General features: G+C 40.1%; 1 protein-coding gene across 3 annotated transcripts in view; it reads left to right on the forward strand.

Moving 5' to 3' along the window:
• boka (BCL2 family apoptosis regulator BOK a) overlaps nt 1-10,440 on the forward strand; it is a 49,402-nt gene extending 38,962 nt beyond the window's left edge. For all 3 annotated transcript variants that reach the window (XM_087993870.1, XM_043701730.2, XM_043701731.2), the window contains exons 4-5: nt 6,795-6,958; nt 9,655-10,440. In XM_087993870.1, coding sequence (XP_087849996.1) covers nt 6,795-6,958; nt 9,655-9,780 — 290 coding nt within the window. In that variant the 3' untranslated portion in view covers nt 9,781-10,440. The remainder of the gene's footprint in view (nt 1-6,794; nt 6,959-9,654) is intronic.
• Nucleotides 10,441-18,268: the final 7,828 nt, after the last annotated feature.

Below are 18,268 nucleotides of genomic sequence, written 5' to 3' on the forward strand. Positions count from 1 at the left end.
GAGGGGGTTCCAGGATTTTGATTTGGTGGCAGTGAAGGACTGAGAATATAGTTGTAAATCAAGATGGTGAGTGATTTAGGGTGTCACTTGTAGGTGCTGTTGTTCCCATTTATTTGCTGCCCTAGTCCTTCTAAATAAGTCATAGAGTTATACAGCACAGAAACAGACCCCATCGGTCCAACCAGTCCATGCCAACCGCAATCTCAAACTAAACTAGTCCCACCAGTCTGCGCGTGGCCATATCCTTCCAAACATTTCTTATTTACGTGCTTCTTTAAATGTCTTTTAAATGTCTGTTGTGACTGTATCCAGATCCACCACTTCAATCCATATACGAACTATTCCATGTGCGACAAAAAGTTGCCCCTCATGTCTTTTAAAAATCTTTCCCTTAAAATTCTGCCCCCTAGTCTGGAAATTTCCAACCCGAGGGAAAAGACACCTGCCATTCAACTTATCTATACCACTCATGATTTTATAAACCTCGACAAGGTCAATCTCCTCCACTCCAGTGAAAAAACTCCCAGCTTATTCAAGCATCTCCTTATAACTCAAGCCCTCTATTCCCAGCAACATCCTGGTAAATCTTTTCTGAACCTTCTCTAGATTAATAATATTCTTCCCATAACAGGGAGACCAGAATTGGACACAGTACTCCAGAAGAAGCTCACCAACATCTTGTACAACCTCAACATGCCAACTCCTACACTCGAAGGTCTGAGCATGCTAACCACCTCCTTAAACATGCTGCATTGACGCAAACTTCAAAGAAAATGTATATGAACCCTCCAGGTCTCTCCATTCTACATTACCTAAAGCCCTACTTTTAGCTGACTAAATCCTGCCCTGGTTTGTTCTTACTAAAATGCAATATCTCTCATTTATCCAAGTTAAACTAGTCTACCACTCCTCCTCCCATTGACTAAATTAATCAAGATCTCTTTGCAATCTCAGATGTCCTTCTTCACTGTTCACTATACCACGAATTTTAATGTAAGCTGCAAACTTATTAACCATGCCTTCTACATTCTCATCTAAATCTTTTATATAAATGACAAACAGAAGTGTACACAGCACTGATCCCTATAGAACCCTGCTGGTCAGAGGCCTCCAGTCCGAAAAACAATCCTCTGACACCACTTTCTCCTGCTGTTAAGTCAATTTTGTAATCAATTGCCAGCTCACCCTGAATCCTATGTAATCTAACTTTACTAATTAGTCGACTTTGTCAAAGACTTTACCAAAGCCCAAGGAACAATATTTACCGCTCTGCTCTCCTAAATCTTCTTGGTTACTTCCTCAAAAAACTCAAATCAAGTTTTTGAGACACATCCTCCCTCACACAAAACCATGCTGACTATCCGTAATTAATCTCTACCTGTCCAAATAAGGTTTCTCCTTACATCTCTTCTTAAACAAAAGCACAACATTAGCCACTCTCCAGTCATCCGGAACCTCACCCATAATTATATATGACACGAATATTTCTCCAATGGGCCCTGCAATTTCCACCCTAACTTCCCACAACCTTCAGGGATACACTGTATCAGGTCACAGAGATTTAACCACCTTTATATTTTCTAAGACATCCTGTGCTTCCTCTTCTATAATGTGAACTGTTTTCAAAACAGCAGAATTTATTTCCAGTTTCTCTTGCCTCCATTTCTTTCTCCACAGTAAAAACTAATGCAGAATATTCATTTACTTTCTCTCCCATCTCCTGAGGTTCAACACAAAGATGACCACTTTGATCCTACTTTCTAGTTGCTCTCTTGCTCTTAATGTACTGTAGAATATCTTTGGATTTCCCTTAACCTTATCTGCCAAAGCTATTTTGTATCCTCTCTTTGCCTTCCTGATCTCCCTCTTAAGAATGCCCCTACACTCTTTATACTATTCAAAAGATTCATTAGAACCCGGTTGTCTGTACCTAATATATGAGAACGTCAATATCTTTATTCATCCATTGCTCCTTAATTCTAACAGCCTTGCCTTTCACTCTAACAGGAACATAATAACTCTGAACTCTCGTAATCACACTTTTAAAATCCTCTCACTTATCTCATGTCCCTTTACTTGTGAATTGTCTACTCCAGTCAACTTTTGAAACTTCCTGTTTCATACCATTAAAATTTGCCTTACTCCAATTAAAAACTTTATCTTTTATGGAAGGCTTATCCTTTTACATAATTATTTTAAAACTAATAAAATTACAATCACTAGACCCAAATGTTCCCCTACTATCATTTCATTCACTTGCCCTGCTGTATTACCCAAGAGAAGGTTAAGCTTTGCTCCTTCTCTAATAGGAACATTTAAATATTGACAGAGATTTTGATAGAGATTATGGGTTTGGAAGCTGCTGTCGAAAGAGCACTGGTGAGTTGCTGCAGTCACACTGCTGCCACTGTTGTGTTAAAAGTGATACAATGGTGTATACATTGGTGGATGAATCAAGCAGACTGTTTTGGTCTGGATGCTGCTAAGCTCCTTGAATGTTGTTGAAGCTGTATTCATCCAGGCAAGTGAAGAGTATTCTATCAAAGGTCATGGTTGAAGCAACTGAAGATGATGGAGTCTAGAACACTAGCCTGAGGAACTTCTGGATGTAGGTTTGCTCACTGAGCTGGAAGGTTCAGTTTCAGATGTTTCATCACCATACTAGGCAACGTCATCAGTGAGCCTCCGGATGAAGCACTGGTGGTATGGCCCATTTTTTATTTACGTGTTTAGGTTTCCTTAGGTTGATGATGTCATTTCCTGTGCTGATGTCATTTCCAGTTCTCTTTCCTAGGGAGTGGTAAATGGGATCTAAGTCAATGTGTATGTTAGTGTTCCGGTTGTAATGCCATGCTTCTAGAATTCTCGTGCATGTCTCTGTTTGGCTTGTTCTAGGATGGTTGTGTTGTCCCAGTCGAAGTGGTGTCCTTCCTCATCTGTGTGAAAAGATACTAGTGAGGGTGGGTCATGTCTTTTTGTGGCTAGTTGATGTTCATATATCCTGGTGGCTAGTTATCTGCCTATTTGTCCAATGTAGTGTTTGCTACAGTTCTTGCAAGGTATTTTGTAAATAACATTAGTTTTGCTTATTGACTTATGAGGCCTTTCAAGTTCATTAGCTGCTGTTTTAGTGTCTTGGTGGGTTTGTGGGCTACTATGATGCTAAGAGGTCTGAGTAGTCTGGCACTCCAACCAGAATGCTATCAACAAGCACATTGACTTAGATTCCATTTACCACCCTCTGAGAAAAAGAGCAGGAATTGACATCACTACAGGAAATGACAACACCAACCCAAGGAAACCTAAACACTTAAATAAAAAGTGGGTCATACCACCAGCCCTTCATCCGGAGGCTCACTGATGATGTTACCTAATATGGTGACGAAACGTCTGAAACAGAATCCTCAAGCTCATCAAGCGAACCAACGTCCAGAACCTCAACCTGACCTACAAATCTTCTCAAAATGCGCTGAAGAGCTTCTGTGTTGATGTCCTGGGACCGAGATGATTGATCACCAATAATCACAACCTTTGTGCTAGATATGACTATAACCAGTGAGTATTTTACCCAGAGTGTTGTAATTGTACTGGAGGAACATCTTGGCTAGGGGCACAATTAGATCTAAAGCACGAGTCTTCAGTACTTACTGCAGGGATGTTGTCGGGGCCCATTGCCGTTGAAGTGGCTAGTGCCATAAGGCATTTCTTGATATCACGTGGAGTAAATCAAATTGGTTGAAGACTGGTCACAATGATGCTAGGACCTTGGGAGGAGGCTGTGATTGATCATCTGCTCAACATTTCTGGCTGGAGATGGGTGCTAATGCTTCAGCCTTGTCTTTTGCCCTGATGTCCTGGGGTCCTGCCATTGTTGAGGATGGTGATATATGCTCTGAATCTATTCTTGCTCAAAAGTGAAGGAATCAAACTTTAGATAAAAATTAAGGTTCAGTCAAACATTAGAAAGAAAGTAGGGCGCATATTGAAGTGACAATGGACAAATATTGTAAGAGACCCGAAAGAGAGAAGAAAATAGAAGATGGATGTAATGAACTGGATTCAATTGGTCTATGTGGAGTGGGTAACGGTAGCATAGATCAAACTGAGGTGGAGATCGATCCGTGGTTGGTGTGGAAATTTATGCTTTTAACCATTAAACAGTAGGAAGCAGTTGGGATATAAAAAGTGAGAACACATGGGCTATCGCTATTATCTGAAATGCTGTCTGTAGGACTTTTTCAACGTATTGGTGTCAGTATTTTTTGACTTCACTGTGTGCTTTCAGTTGTGAGTTATAAAACATCTGAAGGTATGGGAAAGGCTGTTTGACTAATAGTCAAGAATCAGCCAGTCAGATAAGTCAGAGGTTGCTTGTATCCTAATTAGTATAAGTAGGTGGGGCACCATTAGGTTAAACATATTGGGTGACCAGTAGCAGCAGCATGGGGAGGTGAAATCATGTGAAGAAATCTACAGGATACATCCATGAGAATTAGGAGCTGGCCATTTATTTGACCGTTCAAGAATGCTCTGCTGTTCAGCAAAATCTTGAATGATCTACCTACTTAACTGCACCTTCTCACACTGTCTCATGTCTCTGAAATCCTTTTGTGCTCCATATTCCTGTGCTGAGCTCACTGCAGTTGCATTGCAGAATCTGAGTTCAGAGAATTTTATATATTTACAGCACAGAAACAGGCAATTTAACCTATCTAGTCTAAAATGGGGCTTCTGCTACACACAAGCCTCCTCCCACTCTACCTCATGTTACTTTCTCCACATTGCCATACTCCCTTGTGTTTATGAAGTGTGCTTCCCCTTAAATACATCCATATAATTGACCTCCTTGTTAGTGTCAGCCTTGGCTCTGCTGGTACCACATTCACATGTGAATCACAAAAGTTCCAGGTTCAAGTCCTCTAGGATGAGCATGAAATCCAGGGCTAAAGTAAGTGAAACACTGAGGAAGCACTGTCCTTCTGGAGATTCCGTCTTTCGGCCGAGATGTTAAACTGCCCTTCTGTTTGAGTGGGGATGTAAATGACCCCATGCAATTGTTTGGGGGAACAACAGGAGAATTATCCCTGGTGTCCTGGCCAGTGTTTATCCTTTAGGGGTCAGCATTACAAAAAAGCAGATTATTTGCTGACATTCACATTACTGTTTATGGTATTCTTCTGTACACAAATTAGCTGCTACTTTTCTTCCCTCACAATGGTGACATCTCTTCAAAGAAACCTTTCTTGTCCATAAAGCATTTTGAGATGTCTACTGGTCTTAAAAAGTGCTTCAAACGACTCCGTATGATAACATTGTCAACATTCTCACTAAACTAAACAAAGAATTGAAAGGATATTATGAATCAGCCATCAGATGCATGTGGCCTGTGTTGGAGAGCCTGAGGAGCAAGGGGCTGAATTGAAGGATCGTAAGGGGAAGTCATTATCTAGTTCACTAATATTTGCTATGGAGCTGAGCTGTTGATGGAGGTGAACACTAGGTTGAAGATTGATGTTAGAAAGAGGGGTTCCATTTCATGGGACAGGAAGGAACTGTACCATTGGGACAGACAATGGGCAAGAATCAGTGCCCTAGGAGAAAAGGTAAAGAGGGTGGTCACAAAGACTTTGAGCTAGTGAGTGAGTTGGGGAAAGAGGAAGGATAGCTCAGATGGGAAGGGTAGTATAGATAATAGCTCAAAAGAAAGCAAAAAAGATAGAGGAAAGAAACTATCAGAAATTGTACATTTGACAGGTAAGAAGGGAATAAAACATGTAAAGAGACTAAACAGGCAGAGAAATGAGAAATAAATGTGTAAAATATTTTAAAAGGCGGCCAGGTTGGGGTGCATGACCCAAATAACAGTTCTTTATACAAACTGTAACTAACTGACTTCCTGACTGAATAAAGTTATTGGCTTTCTCACTTCCCATCCCAGTCGGGGGAACAAGTTAATAATCTGTGGAGAGGAGGTTTACACACAGCCCTAGCCAGGAATCTCAGGCATGGTTCCCATCTACACCTCCAGTGAGTTAGAACATTCCCACTCAACAGAGATATCCCACAGAGGAACAATGTCACCCTCCCACTCTCTGTCTTACTGGATCGAAGATTTCAATCTAACCCCAGTGAAACTCTTCTGCTTTTTGAAACAACAGAGGTATGAAAACACACACGCATGTTCACCAGTACAAATGGTGTACCATAATCTCAGTGCTCATGTTAAAATAGCTCCTTCCAATTTAAAATCAACTCTGCAACAAACTGGTAAGTTAAAACAGGCTTGCACCTGCAATGGCTACATCATAGAATTATGCTACAGGAGTCCATTCAGCCTATCAAGACCTTTACTGTAGAACAATCTAATCTGTCCCACATTCCCATGCTATTCCCATAGTCCTGCAAGAACTGAGATGAGAAATTTCTTCACCCAAAGACTGGTGAGCCTGTGGAATTCTCTGATGTAGAAAGTGGTTGAGACTGAAACATTGAATGTTTTCAAGAAAGAATTAGTTATAGTTCTTAGGGCTAAAGGAATGAAAGGTATGGGGAGAAAGAAGGAACAGAGTACTGAATTGGATGATAAGTCAGGACCATATTTGAAGAATGATCTCCTGTATGATTCTAGAATTCTAATTCTCACTGAAGGAAAACCATGTACAGATGTCCACCAGAAAATCATATGTTAGTTCTATATATTGAATTATCCTGTATGTTTACAATCCTGCATGTTGAGTGCTCTGGTATCTTTGATTCCATATGTTGAACAGTCCTGTTCTTCTGCTGTCGTCTAGGTATAACCTGGGGGAAGGTTGTAGCCCTCTATGCTGTAGCTGGAGGTTTGGCCATTGACTGTGTGAAACAGGGACAGCCTGCCATGGTACACACGATAGTCGATTGCTTGGGGGAGTTTGTCCGGAAAACACTGGTGACGTGGCTCAGGAGACGTGGTGGATGGGTAAGAGATGCTCTTTTCAATTGCTTTCAATATTTAAACTCATCAACAAAAGCATCAGGATTTTCACCCAAGAAAATGCATTTCTAATTACTTTTCATGTGATGAGAAGGATCCCAATTTGATCACCAGTTGGTGCTGTTAGCGCAGCGTTAGGAGCTTAAAATTTGCTTCAATGCCCCTAGATTTAAATAAGGAAAAATCAAGCAGGATTCTCACTCTGAATAGTTGCCTGAATTCTCAGTGTACCTATACTGGTTAAGGATTCAGGTTCTATAATAATTCCTGGCCACATGTAACCAAAGTAATTTGTTGCTATAAAATTCAAAAATTCTAATCCTTATATTCTAATCCATCTTTTGCCTCAGCTGTCCCATTTTCATTACTTCCTCCATGCCTACTAGAACTTTTGCTAAGGGTCTGCTTCCCTTCACCTCACCATTGGCAGTCAAGCTTCTGTTTGTCTTATTCCAAAACACTGGAATTCCCTTCTCTCTCAGCCTCTCACTTCCCCTTTTAAACCCCTCCTTAAAATCAAAAATCTTAGCTAAGGAAGTTAACAATGGTATCAATTGGAAGAAATGATGTACAGTTCTGATTAGGCCTGAAGATGTAAAAATCTTAGAAACCAGCAGAGGATGACTAAAGGATTGATAAAGAGAAAAAAAATGACATTCCGAGAGAAAGCTAGCAAGGAATATTGAAACAAACTCATAGCTTCTAAAGATAAAGAGTAGTGACAGTGAAACTTGGTTCCAGAGATGTTGAGATTAAGGAATAACAAGAAACAAAGACATCAGTGAAACCTTGAACAAGTATTTTATATCTGTCTTTATAGTAAAAAAAACACAAAAATTCCCAAGAACATTGGGAAAGCAGCAGGAGGAAAGTTAGAGATTAATTTAAAACTGTCATGTGAAAACAAAATCTAGGGAAATCAGTGGGACTAAAGGCTGACTAGTCCCTGGATATCTAAAAGGAATGGCTGCGGGTTTAGAAGATGCATTGGTTGAAATCTTCCAAAATTCCCTAGATTCTGGAAAAGTCCCTGCAGATTGCAAAGCCCTAAATAAAATGCCTCTCTTCAAGAAAGGAGCCAGGAAACTATGGACCAGATAGAGTATAATCTGTCATTGGGAACTTGCTAGAAGCTATTGTTAAGGAGGAATCAATGTGTTTTGGTGTTTGACAAATTTAATAGAGTTTTTAAGAATGTAGCAAGTAGGGTAGATAAAGGAGAACCAGTGGATGCAGTATATTTGGATTTCCAAAAGGCCAGCATTAAAGTGCTACTTTTGATCCAGATTAGATCTCATGGTGGTGGGGATGATATATTTGTATGAATATAGGATTGGCTGACCAATTGAAATAAATGGTTAATTTTCTAGTTGGCAATCTGCAATTCGCCGAGTGCCGCCAAAGTGATTAGTACTAACATCTCAATTATTTACAATTTATGTTGAGATGGATAAAGGGACTGACTATACTGCAGCTAAATGTGCTAACGACACAAACATAGATAAGAACGCAAGTTGAAAGGAGGCTACAAAGAGCTTGCAAAGGAATATAGATAAGCTAAGTGCATTGGGGAAGCTTTGGCAGATGGAATATAATTTGGGAAAATGTGAGGTTTACACTTTGATAGTAAGAAAAGAAAAATACAGGATGATTTAAATGGAGAGAGTCTAAGTTTCTGCAACACTGAGGGATCTGGGTGTCTTTGTATATGAATCACAAAGCTAATATAGAGGTACAGCAAGTAATTAGAAAGACAAATTGGAATGTTGCTACAAAAATAAGGGATCTCCAATTGCAGACTGAGGTGAGTAAAAGGTAAAAAAGGTCACAACAGTCCCACCATGACTCAGGTGAGGAAGAGACTGAGAAAAAGAATGCTTCATGTTAACCTCAGCTCGTCCAGTGATGGAACTCATGCTGTTACCTGCCTCTAAATTGCAAGTCAGCTGTCCATCCAACTGAGCTAACTGACATGGCTAGCCTCAGCCTGCATCCTTTGTAAACTTGAGATGATTCAAAATTCTGCTGTTCATAATTAAACAAGCTCCAGGTCTTGTTCAGTTAGTGTGCTCACTGACCCACACTAGCTTCTAGTCTGGCATTGCTTCAATTTAAAAACGCTCACTCTTGTTTTCAACTCTTACACGATCTTGCTGCAATATTCTGCAGCTCCGAGAGTTCTGTGCTCCTCCCATTTTGATCTCTTGAGCTTCCCCAATTTTAAACATTACACTATAGCAGCCACACCTTCAACTGCCAGGGACCCGATCACTAGAATTCCATTCTTAAATCTCTCACCTCTCTCTCCTGATTTAAAACATTGCTTAAAACCTAGCACTTTTCCAAGTTTCTTATCACTTTTGTCACAAATTATGGGTGGCGGTACTTCTCAAATAATTCTGGGGGCATTTCACTTTATTAAGAATTGTAAGTTGCTGTTCAGCATTAACAGAGCTGTGGTGTACAGCTCAGTACATGTGTAAACCTGTCCAATCCTTGTACTCAGCTCACATTTATTTTATGTCATTTAACAGCAGATGTCAACTGATGCTTAAGTACAATGGTTTATTTTATTTCTAACCTGAGTAACATGACGGCAATAAAATAATTCCAAATAGAATTCAGCAGCTTGAGTCTCCAGTCAGGTGGTGTTCAATAATTCTCATCTGTTCTGATTCTAGGCTGACATAACAAAGTCCGTGGTTAACAATGATCCCAGCATTCGGGATCATTGGCTTGTCTCCTTCCTCTGCACCTGTGGACATTTCCTCAAAGCAATCTTCTTTTTCTTTCTGCGGGAGCGATGATCCGAACTGGGACAATGTGGCCACCGTTTGCTGCCCTTTTCAAACGTAACACCTAAATAACAACACGCCTGAATTAACAGAAGCAATTGGAAGCAAATTCAACACTTGGCAGATTGGAATGTGAATCCTTTCAGAGTCATTGGCTGAACAGGGAACATGTAAATGAAACAGGCAGTGGAAACTATGACATCAGAATTCTACTGACGCTTTACAAAAGGCTTTGATTTCTAAATGTGTAAAAGTTGATCTTTCAGATGGTAATTGTTGAAAGCAGCAGTCCCAGCTGGTCTGCGAGTGAAACATTTCTTTCTACAGGGCAGCTACTTTGAAGAATCAAGAATGAACAGCTGTGAATGTATAGTATTATTTCTTTTTAAGCTGTCGTTCTAATAGCTCCATCTTTGATTCTGCAAACTAGCCGCACCAGATGAATTTCTCTGTTAAGATGAAAACCAAAAAAAATTAAATTCTAAGAATGAAGAATAATCCAAGCATTTACAACCAGTTGATTTTTTTTTGGAAGATGCTAATGATCTCAGATTCTGCTGCTCTGTTTTGGATTTAGTTTAAGGTTTTGCATAGCTTAGCAAAATTAGGAATTATTTTAGGTTTGTTACAATGACTGTTTATTCCATTTATATAAAATCCTGTCCAGGCTAATCACTATGGTGGGAGTCATTTTTCCAGGATCAACCTTCAGTATATTGTCTGTCTCCATGATTTAATTGAATGGGATCTTAATGCAATTCAAAAATGATGTTTTTATTTCCTTGGCATCTCTTCAAGGTCAAATACAGATGTGACTTGGCCCAATGACCTCATCATTCCATGCAAACCATAGCCCAAATATGTAGTCATAATTTGGAGATCCCGGTGTTGGACTGGGGTGTACAAAGTTAAAAATCACACAACACCAGGTTATAGTCCAACAGGCTTAATTGGAAGCACTAGCTCCGAAAGCTAATGATTCCAATTAAACCTGTTGGACTATAATCTGGTGTTATGTGATTTTTAACCCAAAAATGTAATATCACTGTGCCCATTTTCAGGCATGAACCAGGTTTCTACACCTCCAAAATGGTAACAGGAAGTTTGCATTCATTTTAGACTATGTGCCATGTCGATGTAGAATGGAAAAAGGCATCTAGAGCAGCTGCTCAGAAATGTATTAGGCTTTTTTTAAAAATGTAAATAGCAGGCCGAATGCCTGATGGAGGTGAACATTGCAAGATAGATTGCTCTTAAACAGTTAGTGCAATCAGAAAAACAGATCTACATATAACTTAACCATAGATCCTTTAAAAGGAATCTCTGCAGTCCCGCCACAAAACAATTAGGTTCTTAAAAATACTTTCTACATAAATGTGGGTGGGGCCAGAGTACTCCTCCTATCTCTACTGCAGATCTATGGTTAGGACCCAGTCTCTGCAGCCCCCTTTCCCTTCCTATTTAAGGACTCCATAGAGTCACTGCCAGCAACACAGACATCTGCAATTCTATTTTGCACTGACCAAACTGCCTGAGGTTACCTGCCTGATGTCTGCTGCTCACCAGTCTCATTTATCTGAAGCCACAGTATTAGGTGCATTTCAGTTAAATAACTATAACTTTCTCAAACTTTAACTCCTGTCATTCTGAATTAGCAGGGAACTCCTTGTCCTCAGGAATCCATGGCTGACTTTACTAGTTGTGAGAGAAGTCATCAGGTGAATAAGTTTGACCTATACAAAACAAAATGATTATAACTGATATGGAGACAAATAATACTGTTGAATAAGAATATAACTTTATGGTTTGGGATGTATTCCAGCTCTTTCAACTTTGTATTCACAGTGCCTGTTCAAAGTCAGCATTTTCCTCAGGATCATGGAAAGATGTCTACTGTGTGGGATCGCTTCGCATTTTTACGATGTTGTTATTTTCTATCAGAGGTGAAGCTGGAAGCCTGAATTGGATGCCCTGGTGCAGAGGGCATTCTTCAATAAGACAGTAACGAGTTGATGAAATAACATCTCCATTTTTAACAATTCCAACACGAGGTACAGAAGAAAAAAGTAAAAATGAATGAAAGATAATTTTAAAACATTCCAAACCATTACTATCTTTTTGCCACTATTACTTAATTGAGTAATTTTGTATCTTTCCCTGAGGTGCTTCCAGTTTAGTGGTTTAACTTATTCAAAAGATGTTACAATGAATTTGCAATGGAAAATGTGAGGAGAATAGCAGGTGAATCAGAGGCACCAGAGCAGATGTATGGCACCTCTCAGTTAACCACAACCTAAAATAGACAGATGAAGGTGTACTGACCTCAAGTCAATTCAGCAGCAGGAGTTTGGAGGCTACCCCACCAAGATAGTAATTAGTAAACATACTGGAACCTGACGTATAACCCGCTCTCACTTTGAGAGCCACGTAGTGAATATCTTTGCCACTCTAATTTTATGTACAAGTGTGTCGCATTAATTAGGCCTTAAAGTGGTCTTTACACTTGAAGGACAAGATGTATATTCTGTTACGTCAACAACAAAAACAAATTGCTGGAAAAACTCAGCAGATCCGGCATTATCTGTGCAGAAAAAGCAGAATTAACATTTTTGGGTCCAGTGACCCTTCTGCAGATCATGTATTTTTTCTTTTGTTAATTGCAGAAGTCAGTATTGTGTTCACCTTTAAAATAATAGTCAAGTTTATTTATAAGTAGGAATTTTACATCCAAATAATCATATCAAGCTGATGGTACAAATAGACAATAAATGTTGACCTTGCCAGCAATATCAATATCCCATCAACAAATTAAAAAAAAAATTGAACTTAATAAAGATAGAATTAATTCACGAGTTTAAATGGTTTTAAGAACATATTCCACACACAACCAGATAATCAGCAAGGCTTTTGGAAGGAGTATAGGTAGTCCTTTGATCCAGGTTGTTGATTTCAACTCATAACTAGTTGCAAGTGCGCTAAATGCAAAATACTTCTGTTTGAAGTTAAGGCAACACTAAAGCCAGAGTGATGGATTAGTAAATTAGAATATTGATAATGCTAATTTTTGGATTAACTGGCTCAAATCCAACTCAGAAAAACCTGTGAAATTGCAGGAAAGAAGCATTAAAAGAATGTTACTTGATAGCCAGATACCACATTGTTTCAGAAAGGATGATAATTGGACGGCACGGTGGCTCAGTGTTTGGCACTGCTGTCTCACAGCACCAGGGTTCCAGGTTCGATTCCACCCTCGGATGACTGACTGTGTGGAGTTTGCACATTCTCCCAGTGGCTGCGTGGGTTTCCTCCGGGTGCTCCGGTTTCCTCCCACAGTCCAAAGTTGTGCAGGTCAGGTGAATTGGCCATTCTAAATTGTCCATAGTGTTAGGTGCTTTAGTCATAGGGAAATGTGTCTGGGTGGGTCTCTCTTCGGAGGGTCGGTGCGGCCTTGTTGGGCCGAAGGGCCTGATTCCACAGTGTAGGTAATCTAATCTAATCGAGTGAGGTTTGAGCATCAGCAATGATTTGAAAGATGACAGTACAGACTTTCAGAACCAGTTTGACAGTTCAAGCATTTGAAGTGCCAATAAACCCAACGGTGCACTTTGTGAAACACCCCAGGTGACCTTCTATACTCATTACATATAGTGCCAACATTCTGAGAACGCAGAACAGGCCCTTCAGCCCTCAATGTTGCGCCAACCTGAGAACTCATCTAAGCCTATCATCCTACACTATCCCATCATCATCCATATGCTTATCCAAGGACTGTTTGAATGTCCCTAATGTGGCTGAGTTAGCTACATTGGCAGGCAGGGCATTCCACGCCCTTACCACTCTGAGTAAAGAACCTTCCTCAGACACCTGTCTTAAATCTATCACCCCTCAAATGTGTAGCTATGCCACTCATTTAAGCTGATGTCATCATCCGAGGAAGAAGACTCTATCACTGTCTATCCTACCTAATCCTCTGATCAACTTGTATGTCTCTATCAAATCCCCTCTTTGCCTTATTCTCTCTAATGAGAACAGACTCAAGTCTCTCAGCCTTTCCTCATAAGACCTTCCCTCCAGACCAGGCAAATCTTCTCTGCACCTTTTCCAGTGCTTCCCTATCCTTCCTGTAATGGGTTGACCAGAATGATACACAATATTCCAAGTGAGCATGCACCTGCATTTTGTATAGTTGCAGCATGACAATATGACTCCGGAACTCAATCCCTCTACGAATGAAACCTAACACACCGTATGCCTTCTTAACAGCACTATCAACCTGGGTGGCAACCTTCAGGGATCTATGTGCATGCACACCTAGATCCCTCTGCACATCCACACTATCACAAATCTTTCTATTGACGGAGTATTCTGCCTTCCTGTTATTCTTCCCAAAGTGAATCATCTCACGTTTATCTGCATTGAACTCCATTTGCCACCTCTCAGCCCAATTCTGCAGATAATCTAAGACCCACCCCCCCCTGCAACCTGCAACATTCTTCCACACTGTTCACCACTCCACCAACTTTGGTATCATCTGCAAACTTACTAACCCATCCACCTATGCCTGCATCCAAGTCATTCATAAAAATGACAAACAGCAGTGGTCCCAAAACAGATCCTTGTGGCACACCACTCGAAACCGGACTCCAAGCTGAATATCTTCCATCAACCACCACTTGCTGCCTTCTTACAGAAAGCCAGTTTTTAATCCTAACTGCTAAATCACCCTCAATCCCATGCCTCTGCATTTTCTCCAACAGTCCATGTGGAACCTTATCAAAAGCTTTACTGAAGTCCACGTACACCACATCAACTGCCCTACACTCATCCACATACTTGGTCACCTTCTCAAAAAAATCAGGTTTGTGAGACATGACTTGCCCTTGATGAAACCATGTTGACTATCTCCAATCAAATTGTTGTTTGCTGGATGATTATAAATCCTACCTCTTATAATCCTTTCCAAAAAACTTTTCCTACAACAGACGTAAGGGTCACTTGTCTATAATTACCTGGGTCATCTCTATTGCCCTTCTTGAACAAGGGCACATTTGCAATCCTCCAGTCCTCTGGTACTAAACCCATAGACAATGACGACTCAAAGATCAAGGCCATAGGCTCCAACATCTCCTCCCTAGCTTCCCAGAGAATCCTCGGATAAATCCCATTTGGCCCAGGGGACTTGTCTACTCTTACTCCTACAATTGATAACACCTGTTCGTAACTAACCTCGATCCTTTCTAGTCTAATATCCCGTATCTCATTCTTCTCCTCTACAATATTCTCCTTTTCCTGAGTGAGAACAGATGAGAAACATTCATTTAGCACCTCTCCGATCTCCATAGGGTCCACACACAACTTCCCACTTCTGTTTTTGACTAGCCCTATTCCTACGATGGTCATCCTTTTATTCCTCACATAACTATAGAAAGCTTGAAGATTCTCCTTTATTCTACCTACTCATGTCCTCTCCTTGCTCTGCTTAACTCTCTCTTTCAATTCTTCCTCGCTAAACTGTAACTCCCCATTGCCTCATCTGAACCATCTTGCCTCAATGTCATATAAGCCTCCTTCTTCCACTTAACAAGAGATGCAATTTCTTTAGTAAAACCATGGTTTCCTTACTTTATCACTTCCTCCCTGCCTGACAGGGACATAACGATCAAGGACATGCAATAGATCTTCCTTAAACCAGCTCCACATTTCAATTGTCCCCACCCTCTGCATTTTGATACCTTATTCTATGCATCTTTAGCCTTGCCTAATCGCTTATAATTGCCCCCCTCCCATCTACAACTCTTGCCCTGTGTCATGTACCTATCCCTTTCCATTGCTAAAGTAAAAGTAACCGTACTATGGTCACTCTCTCTAAAGTGCTCACCTGCCACTACATCAAACAACTGGCCTGGTTCATTACCAAGCACCAGATCCAGTGGGGCCTCCCCCCTTGTCAGTCCTTCAACATACTGTGTCAGGAAACTCTCCTGCACACACTGGACCAAAACTGATCCAGGAGGGAGAAAGTGAGGACTGCAGATGCTGGAGATCAGAACTTATAAATGTGTTGCTGGAAAAGCACAGCAGGTCAGGCAGCATCAAAGGAGAAGGAGAATCGACGTCTCGGGCATAAGCCCTTCTTCAGGATCCATCCAACGTACTGGACTTATAGCATTTCTTGCTTCTTGTCTACTAACTCTACCTTAAACCACATGTATCATATTATATAATGATGGAATGTACCAATAATCTTAGGAATTATAAATAGTTTGCATTTCTAAACCCTCAACGATTTTTTTAACTTGACTACACACTACTGCCAATGCAATAAGTACTGCATTATTCGGTTTTGTATTGACTTTATTAATAAAAAGTATTAATCAAATGACTCTGTCTTTCAAGCCCAGGAGCTGGCACTCAAAGTAAAAGGTGAAGGATTGTCTCCCAATTCTGAGAAAGGGTCACCAGACCCGAAACATTAACTTTTGATTTCTCTTCACAGATGCTGCCAGACCTGCTGAGCTTTCCCAGCAACTACTGTTTTTGTTTCTTATTTATAGTATGCACAGTTCTTTCAGTTTTTATTTTGGATTGTCTCAAGATTGGCCATCACCTGAGGAAGACTGGTCAGGCAATTAAAGTACAGAAAGAAGTTTTGGGAGGATTTTGAGGTTGAATGTCTTGAGCAGGGAAGGCCATAATTTTCAACCTGGCCCTATTTAATATGGAAGGTCTCTTTTTACCTCCCAATAGCTGGCAACCTGTCTTCACTTGGTAGGAAAGCTCTTCCATAAGAAACCTGAAGCCCATTAATGTTGAATTTTCTCTAAGAGGTCACATCCCTCTAACAAAGCTAATCCATTTTACTTTGAATTAACAGAGGCAGTTTAAAGCATAGTTGTCTTAAAAAGTCCAACCTTCAGATAAACAAAAATGAAAAATATTTTTATATATATCAAAATATAACTTTATAAACATTTATTTACTGCCTTACTAAATGAAGCACAGATTGTGGCTGATCTGACTGTAATGTCAAATCTACATTCTCATCTACCCCAACACCTTTTAACACCCTTATCAAGAATATATCCACCTCTTCCTTAAAAAAAATTCAAAGGCTCTGCTTCACCTCTTCACAGAGGGTTCCAAAGACTAGTGATCTCCAGAGAATTCTTTTGCCTCATCTCAGTTTAAAGGGGTGGTCGCTGATTTTTGAACAGTAACTCTTAGTTCGAAAGTTCTAATTCTTCAACTGTCACTAATCTCTTGCTTTCAGTAAATAACCTTTAAACATTGACAGTTTGAGCTTTGGAATCTTTATTGAACTCAAATTCCACCATCTGCCATGTAGGGATTCAAACCTGTGTCCTCATGTCTCTGGTTTAACAATTCAGCAATAATACCACTCAGCCATCACCTCCCATATCCATATTTTTACATGAAACAATAATTTTTGTAGTCGGATTATTGAAAGACAGGAATTTTTAATGTCAGTTTTAACATCTTCACCATGCTCTTCAAAAACCATAGGCATTGGCAAATCTTAATTTATAGGCAAGTCATTTCCTAATAGACAATCAACATCTTTAATGGGTAACTTTGCTATGACTCCCAAAACAAGCAAATCAGTGACCAAGTCACACCTTAAGTTAATTTTACATAATGGGATAAGTAAACAATTTACATCAATTCTATAATTTTCCTTACCCTGATCGGTTTTAACAGGATGTACAATTGAAACCCTAATTAATCATTAGCTCCACCTACTCGTATAGTATTTCTTGAAGAAATAATCCAACTTTAAAAATGCTACAGATTAGTCTTTTAATTGTCAACAGTCCACTTTTGCCTGCTCTCTCGTGACATAAAAAATGATTTCCCTTTAATCATGCCACCCAAACAGTCATACAAAGTTTGGCTAGTTTTTGTTACATTCCAACTTTCCATACTTGTCTCTGTAAAACATTTATCCATCATGAGCTGGTTATGACAGTTGATACTGTAGCTCCTATCATGATATTGCTATTCCAAATTAACAAGAAAAACATCAAAATGCATGAACAAAAGAAATGGGAGATGGAGATGAGCATTTGTTCCCTGAGTGGTGCTGAAAAAGCACAGCAGGTTAGGCAGCATCCGAGGAGCGGCAAAAGGAGGGCTCTGCTGAAGGGCTTTTGCCCAAAATGCCGATATTCCTGCTCCTCGGATGCTGCCTGACCTGCTGTGCTTTGCCAGCAACACTCTAATCTTGACTCTGATCTCCAGCATCTGCAGTACTTACTTCTGTCTATTTCAGCACCACTCAGGGAACAAATGCTCATCTCCATCTCCCATATTCTGCCTGCTCTCCACTCAGGAGGGACCGTTTTCCCCCATGGTACCTTCTCATTGTCCCCATATCCATGAATTCCTCAGTATCCAAAATTCTATCAATCTCGGTCTTTAACCAAACTAAATATCCAGAGATCTCTGAGGTAGAGAACTCCAAATACTCATGACATTTTGA

Source organism: Chiloscyllium plagiosum, unplaced genomic scaffold (assembly GCF_037043375.1).
Source record: "Chiloscyllium plagiosum isolate Xiang-an unplaced genomic scaffold, Cpla_swu_hap1 HiC_scaffold_13, whole genome shotgun sequence".
NCBI lineage: Eukaryota > Metazoa > Chordata > Chondrichthyes > Orectolobiformes > Hemiscylliidae > Chiloscyllium > Chiloscyllium plagiosum.